Raw genomic sequence first — 24,347 nt, 5'->3', positions numbered from 1 at the left:
ACTTTCCAAGATGAACTGAATGACATAGCAGGTCTCTCCCAGATGCTTTCCTGTGCTTTTTGAACAGAAAGGTTTTGATGGAATAGTTCATTTATCTTGATATAATAATTTGAAAGAATATTTTAAAATTATTTTATTAAGTGTTGGATTTCCTGTAATTGTATGAACTGCCTTCCCAAGCAAAGCCCAGAATCCTGTATACTTTACCTTCTCTGATAACATCCATGTAATTGTTGTAACATCATACAGATGTCATATTCCATCTGTCTATGTTCAGCCAGTAAATCGTGTCTGTATTTCATATTCAGTCATCCAGAAAAGCAGCATGCTTTATCATATGTGCACTCTGCTGATATACCGCATAGGCAAGACGTAATTAAAAATATATTTTTACTTTCAGAATTGATTTAGCATTCTGCTGCTGTCTTTGAAATCTATTGAATCTCGTGAATAAATACAGGACAGCACTTTTATATGTTATTTAGGCTATGCACAATTTATGTTTCAGAAATTTAATATATTGATTTAGGTTAGGTTGTGATTTTATATTGAAATGTACAATGCTATTTAGTTGTGAAACGGAATTCCGCATAATGTGGTATGCTCTTAGCTTTTCCTGTTCCCTGTGCCCGTTCTTAAGTCCACTTACACAAGTTGAAAAATGAAACGTCCCTCAAACAACTAGCAAAAGCCAGGGGTCTTTATGGCAAGGTCTGTTGTTTAAATTCCTTTTTTATTTTTCTAAATTGTCTGCTTAATGGAGTTGGGTTTGGGGCATGAGAACTGCAGCAACACCAGTGAAACTCAGGAAGTGTTTGTTGTTTTTTTTCTTTTTAAACAAGAAAGATTGAGCTTTATTTAAGATTAATAACAGTAGTTGGGTTCTTCCATGTACTTTCTTACCAGAATTATTTCCCTGCTTTTAGAACCTTACAGCAGACACTAAAAACTGAGGTATATGTTCCTTCTGAGACAGTTCAGAGCAGTCTGGCAGTAGAGCTTCTTTATTTTTCTGTTTGCATTTCCCCTGCAGTGAAGTTGTCTTTTAATCCATGATGAATTAACAAAAGTTAAAAAAAGGGTGTGTCTGGGTAGTTTTGTGTATTTTAAAACAAGCTTTCTTCTGTTGTTGAATTCAGAGAGACTCTTGTCATGGTTGCATTCTAGAGGTCAAATATGTCTTGATTACAGTGCACTCTGCATAAGATAGGGTATTAAAGGGTCCTTATATGTAAGCAGTTCTCCTTACTATGACAGCAAGGGCCAATATGTGTTTTTTATCAAACCGTGCTATTTGGAGAGCTCTAATATCTAGTTTACTGTGTGTTCAAAAGGGTTGACAAACATCAAATATCTGTATACAGTTTTGTGTTTTAATGCCTTGGTTTTTGTCATTCTTTTATAACTGCATTGAAAATGTTAAGTGTACATGTTTCAAGAGTAGATATAAGGAGTACTTATCAGTCTAAGGAAACATATTAATTACTCAGCCTCCTTGTAGTTTCATTTTAAGAATTGATTTTTTTCCAATGGTCAGTTTAGCCAGAAAATTAATTTATTCTTTTTCTGCACTTACACTGGAGATTTGCTGGTATCTTGAGACATTACGTGATTGGAGACTTAACATCCTAGTGTTCTGACACCAGTCCTTGTCTAAGAGATTTGACCACATCTCGGTAAAAGGCAATTTTTTGCCACAATTGTATCACATTTTGATAACTGTCCCTTGGATTGGTTAAAGGGATATTCTCCAACCCAAGTCACTGTATCTCTTTGAGTAATACTGATGATTCTGCATATCTGAGGCTTAGAGTAAAATTGAATCTCTTGGACTTTACTGTATTTCATTACTCATTTAAATGACTAGGTTGAGTCAGTCATAGTATTCTAATCAGTGAGGACTACTGTGCTGGTGGGCTGTTATAACCTGAGGGTTACAGCAATTTACCACTCAATCTCACGATTAGTGAAGAAGTCCTGCCTTTAGCACACCTTGCTTCTTACATGCCTTTTGTCATCTAGTGCTGAACTTGGTTTTAGATGTTATTCTGATCAGTGTATAGATTGAGGAATAGCAGTCTGTAAAGGATTCCTAATAACACTGCTACACTGCAAGGGTGCCTGCAGGGCGATTCAGTAATAAATTAATGAAGTAATGCAGTAATACCTAATCAGTCAAGATGGGGGGCTTGCTGAGGGAAACTCCTCATGCAAAGTACATTGTTTTAAAAGGGAAAAACACTGCTGTGGTTTAAGTAGTCCAAAAAGGTGTGCAAAACCTTCCAGTCCATGCTTCAAAGTTTACATGTTTATAGAATGCTGCATAGTTCAACCAGCAATTTGGTGAGCTCATGACCAGAGGAGAGCTGCGAGGATGACCAAGGGGCTGGAGCACCTCCTGTATGAAGATAGGCTGAGAAAGTTGTGTCTGTTCAACCTGGAGAAGAGAAGGCTGCGTGGAGACCTCATAGCCTTCCAGTACCTGAAAGGGCCCTACAAGGATGCTGGGGAGGGACTCTTCATTAGGGACTGTAGTGATAGGACAAGGGGTAACAGGTTCAAACGTAAACAGGGGAAGTTCAGGTTAGATATAAGGAATGAGTTCTTTACTGTGAGGTTGGTGAGGCACTGGAACAGGTTGCCCAAAGAAGTGGTAAATGTTCTGTCTCTGATGGTGTTCAAGGCCAGGTTGGACAGAACCTTGGGTGACATGGTTTAGTGTGAGGTGTCCCTGCCCATGGCAGGGGGGTTGGAACTGGATGATATTAAGGTCCTTTCCAACCCTAACCATTCTGTGATTCTAAGCTTCTGTGATGTCTTCCGCTTTATCAGGAGGTGGTTGCTCCTGATACAATGCATAGATAAAGAACTTCCAACTGTTGTGGTAAACCTGCTCAGATCTTTTGATTCTGGCAGATGTCCTCAGTAGAACTGGAATATTGGATAATGAGCCAGCCTTCCTTGGATTAATTCCAGTATCCTGTCTTTCAGAACACCGTAGCAGGTAAATTTCAACCCATGCCAGCAGCAGCCCTTTTCAAGAGCAGATCAATATGCACTGTTCCTTTGGACTCATTTCTGATGCTGTGGTTGAACATGTGTCTGTTGTTTTAATGCCAAGAGTCATGTTCAAAATGAGGCAACTCCTGCTAATTTTGATTGCCTGGAATGTCTGACACATTTTTTCCTCAGACCTCCTCTCATTTGTGAGTTTCTCTTCTGCTATTTCAGTGACCTGGAAGTCATACCCTTCTAAATTTCCAGTGTGTAGTATGGCTGCTTGAATAGCTTTGTTTTCTGGTATGCACTTTCTCATTCCTTATCAGGAAAATTGTTATTACTAGAATGCAGGAGCCTGTTATGCCAGACTTTTTGTGACAACAAAATTGTGACAACAATTTGATGTGATAACATATTGCGCTATTTTCTGTGAAGTAGAAATATCTGGGGTGTGAGCTGGAGCTGAGAGTAGTGGCTCTCCTAAATATCTTCCTATGTCCAGTTGGCTGCCACTTTGGCATATTGCAGTCTGATCTTCTGAATGCCTATGCTCATCCACAGCTTTAAGATGTGACAGGCTAGCGAGACTAAACCCTGTCTCAGTGTGCAGTCTAAACCTCATGTCCCAGTCCTGTGTTTCATCGCTGGTTGGTCTTGTAATCAGAGTCCAGTTGGATACATTTCAGGATTCTTCACATAATGGCAACATGTCTGACATCAGTTTTCTTTCCCATTTCTTCCCTGTATATTTAGGTTTTTATTGTACACGCTACTCTAGGTTGTGGTATATGCTACAGTATTACAGAACATGAACTGTATGAGACTGTAAACATGTTCAAATAAAACGATAGAACATCATTTGAGTGCACTCTTCTTCAAAGTATTGATAGAGCTTGGAAAAGCAGTAGGGATTTAGGTTTTTAACTTAGTTTTGAGTCCATAACCAGTCTTCATCCATCTTCTCTGGAAACCTGTAATATATGCCACAGTAGTGAATGTATAAGTATGGATTTCTCCCAGTTCTGATACAGACTTACTGAGGTTCTTTTCTCCTTGGTATACATGTTCTTTACATTGGGATCCTAAGCTGCCATTATGATCAATAGACATCTAGCCTATACAGTCAATAGAGTCTGGAGAATGATGTATTTAATTAGCCTCTGGGTGCCTATATCAGGGTAAATTGAACTGCTCCCCAGGCTTCTTGGATTGCATTGACCTGCATTGACAGTAATGGGAGATGTCTGAACTCTAGATGTCTGGAGTTGAATCTTATTCCTATAGATGCACACAGTTTGTTACTGTTCTGTTTAACTTACAGTCGTTTTATTGTACCACATGCCAAATTTCTGTCTACTTTGCAATCTGTTTACACTCTTACATCTCTTTCAGTGATGTTTTCTGTGTTCTCCTTTGCCATTGAATTTTTTTGAGTCTCCTATTTTCTCTCTGCAACTTCTGATGAAATGAATAGCCTCATTAATTTACTGCTTACCTGAAAAGGTACACTTCCAAGTTGCATCACTTGACTTCTCTGGATATTGAAATGTGAGAAACAGCAATTGAAAAACATCAACATAAAAATCTGAAAGGCATTGGTGTACTTGTAATTGATGGAGTACCAGAAATGCAGTGTGGGTTTTGTTCCTAATTGAATGAGATTCATTGGTTGAAAAATTAATTATTGGATTTTTTTATAATATCAGACTTTCTAAATGAGTATGTTACAGAGTAAATATTAGTAAAGGATTCAGGATTGTTCTCTGATATTAGAAAGACTTTTCTTAAGAGCTCCTTTAAACTGTAGAGAATGGTCTGCATAAATCTGTTGAAAATAACAGTAAAGTGGTTTATTGAGTGTTCATTTGTTATTTGAAGGAAAGTAGCAATGTATTTTTATAGATACTTAAGAAAAGCACGGTATCTTTGATGGTGCTGTCAAATATTGCCGTTTTAATGCAGCTGTTTTAATTCTTGTCTAAAATAAGATTTACTATTTTCTTCTACTATAAACAAAGCAACAGAACTTCTCATCACCTGTTCAGTGTTAATTACCATCTAAAATACTAATTTTCTTGTTATAATTTCCAGGTTCCTTATAATTCTTAATTATAATTCATAAACATGACTGTGTAGTTGTTTTATTTGAAATTATAGATATTTGCATCTCTGTTCAGCAACACTCTGAACTGCCAGCATGAAACTTTCAATATTTTCAATGAGTCTGTGTATTAACTTGTTAGTGGAATTCTGATATGGGTGAAATCAGTCACCCACAAACTGATTTTTATCTTAAAGCTGCTGTTCTTTCACTCTCTCGTTTTTTTTTCTTTTTTGGGGTTGTGTTACTCAAAGAAAATTTTGAAGTAGGTTAAGCAAATATTTAGGAAAAATAATGATTCTTGGGAGTGTCAAAACAGCGATATTCCTAGATACATAGCATATTCATTGTTTGCTACATTTGTGATTTTTCTGAAATAGTAAAGATACCAGAGAAAATTACTAGTATAATTAGTGGAGGACTGTGTGAAATGATTTAAGCATTGTAATCCCATAAAGAAGATTGGTGCAGTGTAATATGGAAAGGATTTATTTTTTTTTAGATGTATCTTTTTATCAAAGAAAAATGCTGTATATATGATATTATTCCAAGAATGTAGGGTATTATGCTAAGGGAATCAGATCTTTAAAAATAACCTTTAAACAAAGACTGCTGCATAATTCTGTAATTACAAAGACATTTCAGTTTTCTGGAAGTAGAAATGAATCACGTATCACAATAAAAATCACTTAGTTTTTTTTCTCCTTCTACTCTTACTGGTGAGCATTAAAATCAAGTCAGAATTTTATGTGCTGTTAGGTTTTTTTTAAAGTAGTTTTTGTAGTAGCTTTAACCTTTATGACCCCCTTTCAAACATGAATTGAGATGTGTCTGACCATTTGTTTCAAAATGCATCTACTTCTTTTTTAGTAAAATGTACATGAAACATCAACAGACTAAAAAAAAAAAAAGGGTGTTGATAATTTATACAGAAAGAAATTCTGCAGTGTCTTGAAGTAGCTAATAAAATTGTCCATAGATGACCAAGTGTGTGCCTAAGAAAAACTGTGTTTTTATAAGAGATGGCTTTAAGATCATAGAGTTACAGAATGGTTTGGGTTCGAAGGGACCTGAAAGATTATCTAGTTCCAACCCTCCTGCCACGGGCAGGTAAGCCTTCCACTATACCAGGTTGCTCGATCTGTTGTGCTGTTAATTTGATGCAGTGTCTTAAGGCAGAAGACATCCTGCTGTAGTTTATTTTATGCTTCTGCTTCAAAGTCTTAGTCCATGCAAATACGTGGAGAAATAGTGCACATGAATTGTATCTTGGGCTGAGTTATATTAAGGCAATTTAGGCTACTTTAGATACTTTTAGGATACGTTGTTGTATTTTTGCATGTGTGGTCTGGGGTAGCCCAAAATCTAGCTCACTAGCTGCGCAGCTTACACTCCTGTGGATAGTATACAAGGAGTTTGATGAAACCTTTTTGATTTCCTCATGCTAGGTGGAATCATCTCCAGGGCAAAGCAGTTCTTGCCTCATGTGGCTTGGAAAACCTGAAATTGGAGGGGAAGAAGCTTTTTGTACTTAGTGTGAATTTTTCTGTAATCACCGCCACACAATGTAATGGAATTCTCCAACTCAGTTTTAACTGATGTCTCTGATCTGTGCCTTTAAGGTGTAAATCGTGCTATAGGTTGAGAATTTAGGATAAATTGAAACTTCTTGTTGACAGATAGAGAAGCATTTACTTGTGCTCCTAAATGACAGCTGTGCTTGGGAAAAGATAATCTAAATTGAGGTGATATTAATGGTGAGCTTAAAAAAGCTGCTTGGAAAAAGATATGCCAGCTAAGCAATGTCAACAGTACTGGTTTGAGCAACTGCCTAGGAAATGGATGAAAAAGTGAACAAATTACTTCAGAAGATACACAAGTGTGTGCGATAAATTTATGAATTGGAAGCTGTTATCCATACAGGCTCAACAATTTTTAGACAGGAAATTACCCAATGAGTGTTTAAAAAGAAGATGTGAAACCATTACTTCTTTGAATTTTGCAGAGTTGGAACTAATCTGGTGGTCAGCCAAGAAGCTAGATAAAATTACTGCCATCAGTTTGCTTAGTTGTTAGACTTTAAATAAATAAATCTCCCAGTACTGTAAAGAATAGATGCATAATAATTTGCACAAGTATATAAAAGTACTTAAATATGAAAAGTTTTGCAGAAGTGTGAACCTGAGCATACAAAGATCTGTCAGCAAATTATTTTCCGCTCTAACATGCATGCTGAATGTCAGAATTGATAACAAAATTTATGGAGGACCTAGTTCTGTTTCCAGATACTAATCTGCAAATATGACAATAAAGTGATCTAAGGAAAGTAACTCAGTCATGACATACTTAGTCTGCAGTCACTGGAATGCCTTGGGAATGTTGTTTGTTATTGTTCTCTTTTGAAAGTGTATTCAATTGTGTCAAATTGATAATTATGAGGTATGCATGACCCATCCTTCCCTGCTTTGTCTGATGAAAGCTTTTCTTCAAAGGAGAGCATATACCTGCCAAATGGTCCATTTGATGCACATCCTCATTCCATATCCAGTGATATTCTGTGGATTTATATGATCAGAATTTATTGAAGAAAGCAATTCCTTAAATTCCTATCTGGAATGTAGAAATCTGGCATCAAGCTATACCAGTTGCAAATGTGTAGTTTATACATTTTTTTAATGCACTTTTATTTATACCTTGCATATTAATAATTGCTGGCAAAAGAGATTGGTTCTGAGGGGGATTGTAATCTCTGCATGTCCTAGAGTAATGGCATTAGTAAAGAATGAGACTGATTATTAAGTTCATCTGCCAATGTACAGAAAGGGCTGTGCCACAGGATGTGTTTTCTGAAATGAAATGCCGCAATTCATGGTTTCTCTCCACCGAGGATGACCACACAGCCTGTCGGATATTTGCCCTGCTAAAATCTTGTTTCCTTGATCAATATTAAGAAATGCTGAATCACAAGAATGAGAGCTGTTATTAAAGCATGTCACTGTGCATGTGCTAACTTGTACCATATAGCTATGTTACTCTCTGCCACTGTGAAAACTCTTGAGATCCAAACAGGATTACAAGAAAGCAATGAGAAAATATCCAACCCATCCCAAGGCTGTGTTATTATGTAGCTGTTGTTTCTATTTACTGCAAGAGCTGCTTCTCAGCATAAAATAATAAGTTAGGTAGTAAAAGTAATTTCTGTGGATGTTAAGGCAAGTGATGTGAAAAGCATATCTCAAGATTTTGGTATACAGACACATAAAAGAGGGGTGTTAATTTTCCGGTAAACTAAGCAATACATCCTGAAGCACTCAAGATTTGCTTTTCCCTTACAGAAAAATAATTTAACTGCTTGCTCAAATATCCTTTGTTAATCAAATTAAATATGCTTTATTCATTTTTAATAAACAATGAGGATGGACGAATAGCTGGCTGTGGGATGATAGACTCCATCTTTAGTCAGCAAGTTCACTCAGAGGTTGGGAATTAAAATACACACATCTTTGTATTTGGTGTTTTCTGTTTTTCAGGAATAGATATACCATTTGCAGCTCCTTCAGGACCTGCTGCTTGCCCTGCTAAGGGGAGACTACCTGTTCCCCTGTAATTTCCCAAGTACTTGCACACACCTGCAGTCTTACTCTTCTTTCTAATGAAGAATTTGTAAGCCCAACTCTGTTGCTAGCAAAAATGGTGTTGATTTACTGTTCCTCCAAACAGTTTTTTTCTCTCCTAAGCCAAAATGTTGACTAGATAGGAATATTCCTACATACGGGATCCTGCTTGTGGCTGTGCTGGAAAACACAATGCTATGTATTTATTCTTTCTCTTTCCAGTGTTTGTTCAGAGCTTTGGATGTCTGGAACCTTGTTTGGAATGAGTGTTGAATGTTACTCTTCTTGATATATTGACTTTGATTATGACTAGTATCTAAGATGCTAACTGTTTTTACCTTTTGAACCAGGTGCAGTTTAGGATTTTATTCTTAAAAGTTGTGTATATTTTTATACATGTTCATTATGTATTTGCATGTTAAGTTATAGATTTTCAATTACTTACATTTTTCAGAAACATTATAGTATCTTATAGGAAGAAAAATACACTAATTTTTCTACTTTATTTTAGGCATGTTCTAGCAGGTCAAAGTATTTCATAGGTATATGAATATACTGAATTACTATTTGGAAGGCCACAGGCCAAACAGGGAACTACTTTTTTATGTGAAAATGAGAGTATCCTTGAAGTAGTAGTGCTATCAGTTGTATGCTTGAATGATTTTTCCTAGTATATTATGTTGTCTTATACTGATAAAATAACCAGAGTACAGAATTATTTTAAAGTGGTTTTGGAGAAGAAAACAAATTCTTCTGGGAGTTATTTATATTCAGACACAGAACTTTGCATAAGTTTAATCCTAAAATTTTGAATTGAGCAAGAGCACAGTTTTTCTTTCATGTACTGTCATAGCTTTTTTGAGGAGAAGAGAGGATGTGTAATTCTAAATATGATGTTTCATTATCTTATCCCATTTGGGGTTTTGTTTTGTTTTGGTTTTAGGACTAGCAGTATAGTATTTGAACAAATCTTTCTTGATGTCTTATAGTAACTAATGCAACTTAATGGAATCAGTATGTTAGATTACCTGATTCTACTACAGAATTTCTGTCACCTATTATCACTTATAAAAGAACACGAACTCGTATCATTGTGTGTTCTCCACAGGACTTATCTAAAATGATATATTGATAGCACTGTACTCAGCTGCCAAGATAAATATCTGTTCACGTCTCTATTACTTTAGAGGATTTCATTTTATTGGAGGAGCTGATAATCTACCAGTAGACAAAAGAGATTTGCTAAAATATTTCTGTTTTGTACAAGTGAAGTATACTCCATTTTAGGATATAAGGAATTGAACTTCAGTGTTGAAACAAAGTATAGATGAAGCATTATGCTTTGGGAGAATAAGAATATGAACCTGAGTAAAGAAATCTATATTTCTGGTGTTTGCCCTGATAAAGCAATCAATTCATGAAGGACTTTAAATTGGTGTGTTTTCTCCACTTACTAACATCATGGGGTTCAAAACTGTGATCTTGAAATTATCTTATCTTTGAAGTGATTACTGCATCAGCTGAAAAGACTTTAGATCACTTCTCATAATCACTTCTCACGACACATCTGTAAAACACATGTATGTGCGTACCATCTAGCGCAAAAATCAAAGCTAGCAGCAAGTAACTAGGTTTTGATTCTTCTCAGTTTGAATATGATTGTAAGATTTATTTTGTTATCCAGTATTTCTATTTGCAGAGCAGATAGAATCACTGGCACAACATGCAAGAATTCTTTTGCTTTTATTTAGTTTGACAAAGGATACGCTTATAGCATTCGCCACAACTATGGAAAAGAAGGGAAGAGAACTGATTATACCCCATATAGCTGCATGAAGATTATCATGTCCAATCCACCAAGTCAAGGGGATTATCATGGTGAGTTCGTTGGGGAGAGAGGGGAAGTTTAAAACCAGCATAAAACCTTGGTTAGAGAGTACTTGCTTCTATAGTCCCTTAAATTACATGTTTAACTTCAAGGCTGTAGCGGGCTTGCACTGTTCTCTTTAGATCACACTGGATCGCTCTTTTTCTGTTTTTCTAGACATTGAGTCATGCAGTGGAAGGGACTTTAAGTGTACAGATGCTTTAAAAAGCGACCAGTTAGAGGTGTCTTGAGATTAATTAAATTGTGCAGAAATTCTGAAGTTTGCTAGGGTACTTTAAAGCATTATTCCTCTATGTGACTAAACATGGAAGACCCACAATGGTTTCACTGTTGTTATTCTAGTACCAAGTTATTCATTTAGTTGTATCTCAAAACTAGTTCTGGGACAAAACTCCCCTCACTCTTAAATGATGGTGGAACTTTCTAAGGTATTTTAGAAGTAATATTTATACAAAAGACTATGCTTTAAAGACCAGTTGACTCTTATTGCTTGTCTTTTCCTGGTTTTTTGTATTTTTTTTTCCCAGCTATTATATGTACCAGTGCTGTCATTATCAGGACAAAGCTAACTAAAATTCTTTTCCTGTCAGTGAATGAGAATTGTGGCATATTATGTTGGGATATTTTATGTAACTCTTGAGCCTGTGGTGCCTTGATAACCGTGCGGTGGAGTAATTATTAGAAGAAGTAAGCAATTGTACACATGGGCAATTAACTTTCTTTATTAATAAGCTGTTAGACAATTAGGAACAGCTTAGCTGGTCTCTTGAGTGCCTTACTGCACTAACTCCTGGGTAAACAGCCTTGTTTATGAGATTACGTGTTTTTTACTGTCAGGGTGCCCATTCCGCCACAGTGATCCTGAGCTATTGAAGCAGAAGCTGCAGTCATACAAGATCGCTCCCAGTGGAATAACTCAGGTAAGGCTTAGTTTGGTTGGCACTTTTGTTAATATTAATAAAGCACTGCCTTTCAGTTCTTACTTTCCATTTGGTTAGGAATGCTATCTGCAGTTTGTCAGTATGTATTGTGAAGTATCTCCTCTTATAAAAGGTTTAAACCAGAATCGTGGCTTTCTGGCTCTAGTGCTCCCACTGATGTGTTGATTATTGTCCTAATCTTTTATTGTTTAATATTATGAGTTGGTTTATTACTATAGTGGATACAGTTCAGAATTTTGTTTCACTTTGTTTTACTGCACTATGATAAAAAAAAAGTTTAAAGGAATCTGTCAGTATTTTAGAGAATTTATTTTTATTCTTGCAGTAACTTGTGCAATACTCTGCTCTGTAGTCAGTACATGTAAGCAATTGTTTTCTGTCATAAACTAAAAAAACATACATTCTTAATCATCCACTGTGCTAACTTCCCTTAACCCACAAAAGCACGTAAAATGCATAGTGAAATTAAGCAGAGTTTTTTAGCAGTTTTTTAAAAGTTAGCATGAAATTGAAACCCAAATCTTATACAGCAAGCACAGTGTGGGAATTGGAACTTTTCAGCATGTATACTGAAGGACTGTGATTCCATGGCTACCTTTAGCAGGAGGTTAAGTCTGTAAAAGGATGCCATCGTCTTAACTGGAGGAAGTCACATGGGTTCAAGTTAAACTGAGACAGTTCAGCAAAAAGTTGTGTATATTAAGTGGTCCATAGGTAAAACCTGCTTTAAGTTGTCACCTTTAGTTTCTGTGGAGTGTCACCATTGCTTAGCAGGCATCCACGAAGTGTTGAGCTAGAACTAGATGAGAAGAATGTGGAAGTTCCACTTAGAGTAGTCTCTCTTGGAAGGAATGATTAAGATACAAATTAAAAGATAATAGTTTTAAAGAGTTTCACTCATAGTCATTCTTAACAAATTTGGAAATACCCAGACTTTTTCCTAGGAATGTTTTTCCTTTTGGTTTTGTCTTCTTTTCTCCTTGTTCGTATAAATAAGCATTTGACAGTCTTCCATGTATCTGACAGGCACTAGAGATACTTTGGCTTTTCTCAATTTTATATGCATCAAAAATTGATGCTGCTGTGAGATTTTTATCCTGCTAATCATTGGAAAGATTGGTGAGGATTTACTGGTTTAGCTGACTTGCTGTGTGTGGATAGGATTTAGTAAAGGTTATTTCTTCAGTGAATTTGTGCAGTAGGGCAGTATCTTTATGTTTAACACAGTTCCTTACTTGATATAAATTGGGTTTCAGTTTGTGTGTGCTTGGGTTTTTTTCTCTTGTAAGGCTGGATTGGGGTTCACTAGGAGTCTTACATTTTCTTACCAAAAGTGACTAACAAAACCTGTTTCCATCAGTGTCACCTTTGCCCTGAAATGGACTCTGTTGTGTGTACAAACTTTGTGGTGTCAGTTTTAGTGCAGTCGGGGTACATGGCTCTGCAGTGGCCACTCCTAGCGTTAAACCAAAGGTAACCCAGAACAAAATACCCTCTACCTAAAGCTTAATAGTAAAAAAAGTTGGCTGTGGCTGGGTTTTCAGAAATTGATCTCTATCCTGGTTTCATCTGGGGTAGAGTTAATTTTCTTCCCAGTAGCTGGTGCAGTGCTGTGTTTTGGCTTTAGTCTGAGAACAGTGCTAGTAACACACCAATGTTTTTTTATAGTTGCTCAGCAGTGCTTACCCTGATCAAGGACTTTTCAGCTTCTCATGCTCTGCCAGTGAGGAGAGGCACAAGAAGCCAGGAGGAAGCAGAGACAGGACACCTGACCCATACTAGCCAAAGGGGTATTCCATACCACAGCACATCATGCCCAGTATATAAACTGGGGGGAGTTACCCAGAGGGGACTGCTCAGGTCAGGCTGGGCATTGGTCACTGGGTGGTGAGCAATTGTACTGTGGACTGCTTTTGGATTCTTTGTTTTTATATACACCCATCACCTGCAAACCCTGAGGATTTTGTTATGTGGACAAGTCAAATACTCAGATTAAGGGAAGATGTGGGTTGATTTGCATCATTATTTTCTTGTCCTTTGTTTGATACATGGCCAATCTTGGGCTGATGTTAACCTGTTACTGAAAGAGTTTTGTTCAGATGAACAGGATAAGATAATTGGAAAGAATGTGGTATTAACTTACAGGCAGGGGGAAGTTGGACTGCCTGGCCTTAGGCTGATCCTGGTTGGGATTGTAATTATCAAACAGAGCTAATTGCCAGTGCCTGGAGATCTGATAAACATGGTTAGACCTTGCCATAAGAGTAGATTGAAATAATGCAGACAAAGGCCAGAGGGATACCACAGCGACTCCTAGGGAAGATTGCAACTGATGTTGACTGTTGTGAATTAAGTTTAGGCGACTTCCTTTAACTGAGTTCTTTTAACTGAGTAGTTTTGCTTAGCATGAGTAGTGCTTAGCACTGACAGCTGAAGTTGCTGGAGCCTTATGCTTTACTCCTGCCTGGAGACAGTGAAAAAACGAGATGGACAAGAAGACAAGAAGACTAAAATTTACCATTGACCCAAGAGGTGCATGCAAGGTACATGAACAGCAACAGCATGTGATGGTCAGGTGCACAGAATTTAAGGGTATAAAAATCCCAGGAATTTCATTGTTCTGGGTCCCTCCCTGAAGGCATCCGACTCCAGCTGTTTTTCTAAGAATCAGAGGGCTGAGACTCTGCTGTGGGAAACCTAGGGTGGAGAATTTTCTTTAACGTTAGACTTCAGTTCCAGGAGCAGTTAATGGGCCCTGCTGGTGTGGAAGGCAGTGCTACTCCATTCATCCCTGCCTGTTGAGTTTCCATTCCTTCCTTTGTGCTGGCCTTATGACTACATGGTAAAACAGATTAAAAAAATTATCCAACTATAGGTTTACCTGGGGAATGTGAGGAGGAATGAGGCTCATTTTGAGTTGGCAGGAATGGGTGGATAGAATTCGGGGCTGTGTCTTCACAGTTCAGCAGCTTCAATTTATGGTGTATTAGACTACTCATGAATTTTTTATTTAGAAGAGAAAGAAGTCAAAAAGCAGCACACAAAAAAAAAATCAAAGGGATTAACATGCAGTTCAGGATGACAAAACAGGACAACAAAGAACACACATGTGAAATAAAAAACTCTCAGCTCACTGCTCTCCCAAACAGTTATGTTGCATACTTACAATGTGCATGAAGCATTTATTTTTTTTTTATTTTATTTTGTATCTGGTTTTTAATTTTGAATTATTTCAGATGTTTGCTTTCATCCTTGATAACAGTCTGGACTTTGACTTAGCGTTGCAACAGAGGAATGCAGTTTATTTATCATATCTAAACCCAGGCGTAATTGTCTTAAAATAAGTGGATTTGTCAGTTAAATAAAAATGTGTCACTGAAAAACAGCCAAAAGTTTTCTAATCATAAAATGTATAACGTTTTTTAGAACTATGTGAAAACAGAGAAGTGGAATGCTTGGGTGCATTAACCCTTCTAGATTTGATTCTCGCACCATTCACTTTTAGCAGATGACTATAAAACTTTGCAAAATAGCCCACAAACAAGCAAACAAACCAACTATCATTAGAGCTGTTTCGTTTTAAAGTGATTTACTCAGTTTATGTTAAGGTCTGTCTTCATTTAATAAGCTGCCCGCAGGTTATCTCTGCAAACATGGGAACATATCAACATATTCAGACATTCACTTATCTTAAGTATCTAATGAGTTCCTTACTGACATACATGAAATAAGAAGTACAGGCTAGAAAACCTATACTTTAAAAATGGAGGGAAAAATACAGGTATTTTTAAGAGATATTAATGAATACCTTCTTCTGGATCACGACTGCCTCTTTCTTTTATTTCTATAAAGTGTGCTGGAATACAGTTCAGTTTTTGACAGTTGTGATGCAAATTGCAGGGGAGAAATTGATCTGATGTAGTGCCCGAGGTACTACCACGTGCAGTGCTGAACACTGTGTGATCAAGTGCTCTTCACTACAAATGACAAGTCAAAGAGTGTAAAGGAAAAAGTTCTGGCAAAGCAGTAACAATGATTTTCCAGCCTGGAAGTCAGTCCGTTAAGGAAAACAGCTTAAATCTGAGGGAATTGTGCTCTACATGTGTACATTAGAAGCATGAAATCTTCAAAATCAGTTTAAAATATAAAGGTAGCATCTGAAAGCAGCAGAAAGGACAGATGGCTATACTGACCAGGAAGCAAAGGGCACTGGGCAGTCCTAGGGTAGGATTAGTGCTGAGATGGTCACAAAGTGGCCTGAAATAAAAGAAACTGGAATGTGTTCATGTGTGATCTAGCAATAGCACCCAACTGTATCTTTAGTCACCTTTGAAATAAAAAGAAAGCAATAAATAAGTCACACTTAACTGAATCTATAGTAGAAAGATTTGAATTTGGAAAATATAAGTTAATTCTGCAGTTTTCAAATGAAAGAAACTAACTCTGAGTAAAACTAGATGATCTTAAGGTCCTTTCCAACCCTAACTATCTAGGATTCTAAAATAACAATGGATAATTACCGAGCCAAACTCCTGCTATGCAACATCTCAGCTTTGAATACTGAGGATCTATAAAGCAGGTGGCTGCGTACAGCTGCCAAACATCATCTTAACCTCATCAGTAGTCAGTAAAGCAACATCAGGAAAACAAGTTGCAGATGGCAGCAAAAGATAAAAGCACATAGGAACTAACAAAAACAGTCCTTTGGTATGTAACTTTACTTGCAAAATAAAGCAATGCAATGTAAATGTCTTAATATATGTAAGGGAAAGGATTGCTGCGGTGAATTAATGTAGTTCTTAGTGGAGGTTTCTGTGTAACACTAGTTAAAAAGCAGCTGCAAGCTTGCTTTCATTATGTGCACAAATGTAGTAGGAAATAGAAGATTTATTATGAAGGATAATTCCATTTCATTTAAAGAGAGGATTGTTAGTGTCTCTCACACAGGACTCCTTTCTAGCTGGTCTCCAATCTATTGCAATTTTTAATCTTTTTTTGTTTCTTTTCTTAGAAACTTGTTCCCTGTTAAAACCAGTTAATCTACTGAACCTGTTCTTCTTTGGATATGTTTAATGACTCCCCAACCCTATCATAAATGCAGAAGGTGAACCTGATCCCCTGTGATGTCACTGGTTTAAACTTACATATGTGCTAAATACCAGGCTTATCATTTAGCTGCCTTCTGCCTGCCTCTCAGAATGAAGGAGCTGAATTGTAACTGCTTTTTTTCTGAATGAGCCAGAAATGTTGGTATGGCTTTTCTAGCCAAGCACCACTTTTAATCAACATGTAGGAATTGTATAGTTTTGACATCTGTACTTGTAAAATTTGGCTGAAATTGGCCATCAGGCAGTGGGGGAGCTCATGTGGTGGGGAGGGCAATGAGGCAGGTGTAAAGTGAGGACTACCAGTGCAATCATGTATGTTAATAAATTTAACAAACTGGGTGCAAGTCTGGATGTAAGTCTGCCCTAGTGGGCATCTGTTCTATGGAGCACTCTCTATATTGGGAAAAGAAATGACATGAAGACCTATTTACTGAACTTCACTGGAAAATGCTGGTAGAGGTTCCTCCAAGATACATATCTTCATAGTAGTAGAGTAGAAAAATCTGTGTGGTGACCTAATAGCAGCCTCCGAGAGGTCTGAAGAGGGTTGTCAGGGATGTGGGAGAGTAGTTTCTTGGTGGAAGGGCAGTGTAGCTGGGCAACAAAGACTGAGCTGCTACAAAATAACATGGTTGCTCTTTCAGAATTTTAAGTCCCTCAATGCCAACTCTGATAATGTGACCATTATAGCTTTCATGTCAGCAGCATTGATTGAGTAAAGTCCCTTTCTCCACCTTAAAGGTGGGTCAGATACTATTTTACAGAGTACACACAGGTGGGTCAGATACTTTTTAAGAAAGTACATACATGTAATGTTGTTAGTGTTTACTGAAAAATAAGGATAGCTCTTTTACATGCATAGATTTTATTGTAAGGAACAAGTAGGGAAGCACAAGGCAACGTAATTGAACTGTTTAGAATAGCTGAGTTTCTTCAGTCCTTACCTACTTAATGCGACGCTAATTTTTTCAGTCAATGTCAGGTGAGGAAGGAAGTAAAATAAAGAAAAAGTATGTACACAGAGATCTAGATTTCAGACTTCATTGCCTAGTTGGCCTTGGCCTTGTTCTTTTACAGAAGATTTAACAGGAGGTGGCAAGAGGGATAAAAGTGTAATCAGTTGGGCTATTACGGAGAAACAATGTGGCTAGATACTTTCTTGGCAGTAAGATGTTGTTTCATGCATTCAGCAAATGTAATTTATTTATACATCTGCCAATAAATACGAGGTGGCATCCAATAATGAGTACAGCAGGGATTTAAGCTTAAGTGTATTGCTGTGTTTGCCACAAAGGTCAACCTTGTGTGGGATAGGGGCTTGAAATTAACATTTCTTAAAAACTATTTTTCCTTCCACTGAGGCTCTCTTAATTCCAGCAATTTTCTCTGTTTGATAAGCAGAGAGAGCACACATTTTGATTATGTAAAGGAGGGAGAAGGTGATGAAACTTAAAAAAAATTTAACTGGCATTGCATTCTGTTGATAAGAATGGGACTATGCAGCACAGAGATTACCTGAAGTAGAATTGGGAAGCAAATTGTATTTACAAAAGATGGCATGATTTTCCTAATAGGTGTTCAAAACAGGCCATTTGCTTACATATTCTGCTGAGCTTGACTAGAAATAACTTCATTTCAAAAAGGACAAATCTGATTGAAAGTAAAAGCATTCCCCTCTCACAGATACTTGTCTAAAGGATTTGCATTAAATTGTCTTGATGAAAGCACTGTAGTATTTTATTCTGCATCTGCACGAACTGCTAATGTGGAAAATAAAAATACAAATCGTGTCTGTCATTGCTTCATGCTTCAACCACTTGAATTACTAGATTTATGTCTGCAATTATGGAAGAGATGCTGCAATATGATACTTTGACAATAACTGTCACAATTATATTACCAAAATATCGATTCAAGTTATTATTGAAGTTAAGAGTATTGAAATTGCTTTTTAAGGACTAGGCGTGTCTTCCTGCTGTTTTATCTTGTTTTCAATGCAGCTAGGGTATTTTTAAAGAACAACAGTATGTCGAAATGTTGTTAGGTTTTAGCAGGATACACAGATGTCAAAGATGCTATGTGCTGCAAATTTATGTGAGCTATTATACAAGGCTGGGGTGAAATATCTTGTCCTGGTAGGTATCAACAAGATCTATAATTTGACTCGGTTACCTTTTTCTCCCTCTGTATAGATCCTGGAATTGGTGAAGGGCATGCATTATCAGCTGGCCTGTCAGAAGTACTTTGAGTTGACACATTATGTAAGTACCTCTGAATTTTTGTTAAATTATAATCACTGCCTTTATCTTTAGGAAGGCCTTGGAAATCATGTGTGAAGCCAAGAGACTATTCACGGTTTTCACATCCATCATTAGCTGTCTTGCCTTGTTATTTTTTATTTCAATAACTTCAAATATTTTTTGTCATTTTCAGCATTTATATAGTGATATTATTAATACCCTCAACATTACAAGATGTAGTGAGCTATGCTTTCTTTCTGGAAATGTCAATATTGTTGAATTTTACCTATTTTAAGTCATTCTGTTTTTTCAATAATGCTGTTTTTAATCAAATCTGTGTTTTTTAACCTGTTATGCAAGTTTCATATTTTGAGATATAACTTGAAAATAAACAAAAAGGATCTAAAAAGTGTTATTAAAATTCTAATCTCCCAGCACATACATACCTAATGTTGTTAATTTTCACTTGGTATTTTTCCACATCCTTAGCCATGTGTGATTAGTTGTTAAATCAAGTTGAACATTCTCATATCTTTCCCATTTGCTTAATCACAGGCACAGTTAAAGTAAGATCCTCCACAAAACTGTAAGATAGTAAATGGCAACAGTCTGTCTGCTATGTGATTTCTTGATTCAAAGAACTAGCTTTTGCATTGGTTCAAGATTCCTTGTCATCAGGAAAGAACAATGAAGCAGAAGCAGTGAACCTTCTTAGATGTTTTTTCTACCAACAACTGAAAAAATGGAAACATCCCTTTCAAACAGCAGACTGTAGAACAGCCTTGCTAAAAATGTGGGTGGGGATTAAATGACATTTACCATTGACTTTTTTGTTCTTACTGGTTTTCACATTTGAGTTAAATGTTGTCCCCCCAAATTTCCAGCAGTCATATGTGTGAGTATATAGTAAAGGTAGACACTGAACCTATATCCAGTGTAATGGTTACTTGGGAAGACAAATACCATCACTCCAAACATAACATCCTGAAAATGTAAGCAGTGTAACCATAACCCAAAATAAATAGTCACAGTAATCACAGAATTATAGAATCGTAAAATGGTTTGGGTTGGGAGGGACCTTAAAGATCATTTAGTTCCAATCACCTCTGCCACAGGCAGGGACACCTTCTACTAGACCAGGTTGCTCAAAGCCCCATCCAACATGGCATTGAACACTTCCAGGGATAGGATATGTTGTTCAGTCATAGTAGTCGTAATAGTGGCAAGATTTTATTTTACTTTAGTTGGTAGAATTGGATGGCATCTCAAACCAGAGAAAAATATTTCCACTCCAAACAGTCTGGAGATTTGGCTATGTATATGTAGACCAGAAAAACAGATTGATGCTAGCAGCCATGAGCTACTAGGAGGTTTAAGAAATGATTTTTGTGACAGTGTGCTGCCTGCAGAAATACTTAGTGCTTTAAAATCTGATTGTGTATAAATCTACTGTTTTACAAGCCTGAGCATTGTGAATAAGTAAGAATGTCTAAGTGGCTAATGCCTGTGTCACTGAGTTATATTCCAAAGGAGCCAATGGTGTTAATGTTGGTTACATGAGTATTGCTGTATATTAGTTACTTGTTACAGTTACAGCTGTAATGGCTGACTGTCTGTATGAAATATTTATCTCTAAATATTTTATTCTTGAATACTGATATCTTATAATCCTTGTGGTTTTTTTTAAGAAGTAAATGACATCTAACGCATAGGAAACTTCCTGGTACAGAAGAAACACTTTGTTTATTTAAAACCATATGCGAAAACTGTTTTCATTAGTTCTTTGTGATTAAATTGCAAGAACACCTTTTTAGGGATGTGGTTAATTGATATAACTTATTGTAGCACCATGATTCCTTTGCATGTTTTTTCTGTAGTATTAGCTGTAGTATTATCAACTGTCATTTTGAAAGTTCTTGGTTAAAACTCAAAGATACTGTAGCTTCAAAATGATCATTTCAGGTTTTTCAAAACAAGATTTGCTATAGTGGAAAAACAAAATTAATGTTTGTGTGAAAGCCAGTACGTGCAAAATCTGTTGAATCTAAAAACAGTCTTATGCTAGTATCACCGCTGAGATGGAATGAACTATTCTGACCAAAGTGACAGGCCTTTTTACTTGAGTCAATACATGTTATAAGCTTAAATTTTTGATTGCACAGAAAATGCGTTTTTCTTTGGGCACGGTGGACTCCAGGTAGATTTAAGGTGTGAATGGATAAAGCTGTTGGAGAAATCTATTTCTAAGTTAGTGGTGAAGCTTTTAAAATTTATGTTCTTTGATCTGTCATACCTAAAAATATTGTAAATTTACATAAAGTAACATAAGCAGCCTAGCATGAAGAGCCAGGAAATTTTTGTATGCTTCACCTCTGTTTCTGTGGTCATATTTGTTGTGTATTTCTAGCCAGAGCAGAATATTTTTATGCAGAGAAATACTCACTAAACCTTGTTGAAAATTACACAGGATGGAATTGCTTATATATGACTAGATAACAAGATGATGGTTATGAGAAAAGTTTTCCCTTTCCCTCCTTAGGCTTTCAGAAAAAGGGGATAGTTTGAATGGGCAGAAATCTTTTAATTAAAATAGAATCATCTAAGCTTCATCCAGTAGAGCTTTATTTTAGTAGTACTCAGGTTTGCAAAGGGGAAATTGTACGTGGAGTCATACTACAATTTTAACTAACAACTTGTAAATGGATTTTAGCCAAATACCTTCTATCACCTCTAAAAACTTGTTTGTAGATTTCATTTATACAATGAGCTGCTTCTACAGCTTATTCCAATTTGCTAGGGAGAGATAAGTTCAGGACAAAATTAAGAGTTACAAAGTGACTCTTGAATTGGTCTGAGGAAAACTGAGCTTTTAAGGTTAAAAAAATCCAGAGCTAATTAAGAGCTGCTTCTAGGAAAGCCAAGTTTTCACTATATCATTTCTTTTTAAGACTTTTTAGTGTAAAGAATAAAGTAATTTAGTTCCAACATAATGGAAATTGGAGCATGGATGAAAGCTGGCTGGCAGAAACTCATCCAGATAAGGCTAAAATGAAATTCAGTGGTGGATTTGGGTTTCTTTTATTTTTTTGCTTTTGTGCCTTTGAGTACCAAATTAGTGTGCTGGTCCTGTCACTTATTTGTAAGATTTTTCAAGCAAGGTCACTTACTGCAGTTGCTAATGTCTTTTTCATGTCTGAATTAGATTTTGTTACACCTGTCACCATTTTCTGATGGAGCTAAGCTAGGCAGTGGTAATGCATTTAATCAGGGTGCCATTTAGACCACACATTGATCCTCTGCTTTATGATTTTTCACAAGTGGCTGAAATTTAAACTGATGGATTTTGGCATATTAAATCAGCCACAGTATGTGTCCTCATGAGATGCTCTGTGTGTGCAAAGTTGCTTGTTATGCTTGAATTAGCTCCACCCTTCTGGGAAAAAGGGAAAATAGCGGGAGCAGAAAATGAACAGTATATATTTCTTAGTCTTCCTTGGTTTCTTGTATCCCAGGTTTGGAAGGTTTGCCAAAGTTTTTCCAGAGTAGTGTTTCTCTTAAAATGTTCTTAGTATTCACATGAACCGACAGGAAAAAAAAGATGCAGATTGCCTGAGTACTAGGTGGAAGCATCTTTTAGAGCAAGCATTTCCAACTTCTGAGCCCCTCAAAAAGAAATACAAAGGTTATAGCTGAGATTTGTGGTGAATATTATCAGCATAACTTACTTTGAAAACTGAAAGCTTTGTTGAATTGAAATATTTGATAAGCGTTAATTGAATGTTCATTTGTCAAATAATAACGGACCTGAAAGAATGTGCTTATTAGTGGAGAGGAGCAATAAAAATATTCTTCCTTTATGCTGGTTTTCTTTGTTCCTTTCCACTGAAGACTACTGTTCTTTGGCAGTGGTTGTTCATCTAGTTTCAGGATGCTGATGGAGAAGAGATAAGATAGATCTGTTGGGCTTCTGTCTTAGCCTTCTGGCTTGCAAATATTGCATTTTTGGTTACCCCTTTCCATTCACAGTTTCGCACTGATACCCAGGACCTGTATTTATATTGTGCAGTTGTTACAACTTATGGTGGTATTCCCTACTGTCATTTGCACTCTGGACTTGTCTGAGTCCCTCTTTTAGGTAGGGAAATGCTATTTTAAGGTGTAGGTTTGATTGTCCTACATGTGTAAATATATGCCATTTACTTGTTTTATATGTTTTGGGGTGTTGTTTTTCTGTACTGTAGCAAGGACATTGTGAAATATTGTTTGAATATGCCAAGCAGTGGTTTTCCTTCTAATATGAAGACATTTTGCTATGAAAGTAAATCCGTGTCATGCTAATATTTACTGGGGTAGTATTTACAAAGAGATGCCACCTTCTTCAACAAAATCAGAACTTACAAAATTGCTAATTCACTTGTCCTTGAATGTGAAAAGGATGACTTTTTGAAATAAATATAATAACTCAGTGTTTCTTTTCTTTTTATGTGCAGGTTGATGATACTGGGTTTTCTTTGAATCACCCTAATCAATATTTTACAGAGAGTCAAAGGCTGTTAAATGGTGGTAGAGAACTAAAGAAGGAAATAAGTAATTCAGGAAACTCTCAACAAAAAAATAATAGTCAGGAAGGCATGAATTCAAATTCTACTCTCCCCTCTTCGAAAGCAACATCTGATGCAGAACTGGAGGGCCTGGACGAATACTTCACTGAAGACTAAGCAGCTGTGTTACTTGTTCTTTTTGGTTTGTCTTGGTTTGTTTTCTTTCTTTCCCGTCTATAGCTGGATTTTTCGCTATGCTAAAGAGTATGCATTCCACTTCCTGGAAGAAACAGGTGTTTTGTGCTTTAAATAGACCGAAGAAAAGAAAGATAGGTACTGAAGCTGCAATTTAATCCAGTACTTACTCTTGCTGCTTTAGGATACTGTTTTATGTGGCATGTAGAAGGATAGGAAATGAGAGTTCCTTCACAATTAGGTGATTTTTGTTTGATTTACCTTTTTTGTATTTCCTCAAAATGTTTAAATATTTTTATCCCATTTTGTGGTCACTTTTATATATTTCTTCTTAATAAATTAATTGTTTGTGGGGTTTCTTTTGGTTTGTTTTGGGTTTTTTTAGCCATATTTGGGTGGTAATTAAGTAGGAGTTCTTATGATCAAAATTACCCTCTGGAGGATTCTGTCTTTTTTCTGCATGAGGACCTGAGGGAAATCAGCTTCTTAATTTGAAACTAAATTTAGAGAGCTTGTTTTGGTGGTCGAACATAAGCAGTTATTTTAGATGCCTAAGAAAGTAATCCAAAAAGCTGATACTCTACCATCTGACTTATTTGAAGAAGTTAAAAACTTACTAGCATATGTTCCGTTTCCAGTTTCCTGAGTGTGGCTGCAGCCTCCAGTATCCTGCTAAGCTAAACAGCTGTGTTTACCTTAGCAGCTTTAAGTCACCTAAA

General features: G+C 36.5%; 1 protein-coding gene across 3 annotated transcripts in view; it reads left to right on the top strand.

Annotated features, from left to right (window-relative positions):
- Positions 1-23,986, top strand: part of PRIM2 (DNA primase subunit 2) — a 110,178-nt gene extending 86,192 nt beyond the window's left edge. For all 3 annotated transcript variants that reach the window (XM_061460557.1, XM_061460558.1, XM_061460559.1), the window contains 4 exons: positions 10,467-10,593; positions 11,441-11,523; positions 18,845-18,913; positions 23,383-23,986. In XM_061460557.1, the coding sequence (XP_061316541.1) occupies positions 10,467-10,593; positions 11,441-11,523; positions 18,845-18,913; positions 23,383-23,610 (507 nt within the window). In that variant the 3' untranslated portion in view covers positions 23,611-23,986. The remainder of the gene's footprint in view (positions 1-10,466; positions 10,594-11,440; positions 11,524-18,844; positions 18,914-23,382) is intronic.
- The last annotated feature ends 361 nt before the right edge of the window (positions 23,987-24,347 follow it).

This window comes from Pezoporus flaviventris, unplaced genomic scaffold (assembly GCF_033815535.1).
Source record: "Pezoporus flaviventris isolate CSIRO_AGI_PZ_B2104156 unplaced genomic scaffold, CSIRO_AGI_Pfla_v1 ptg000031l, whole genome shotgun sequence".
Lineage (NCBI taxonomy): Eukaryota > Metazoa > Chordata > Aves > Psittaciformes > Psittacidae > Pezoporus > Pezoporus flaviventris.
This window is presented reverse-complemented; position numbering and strand designations above follow the sequence as displayed.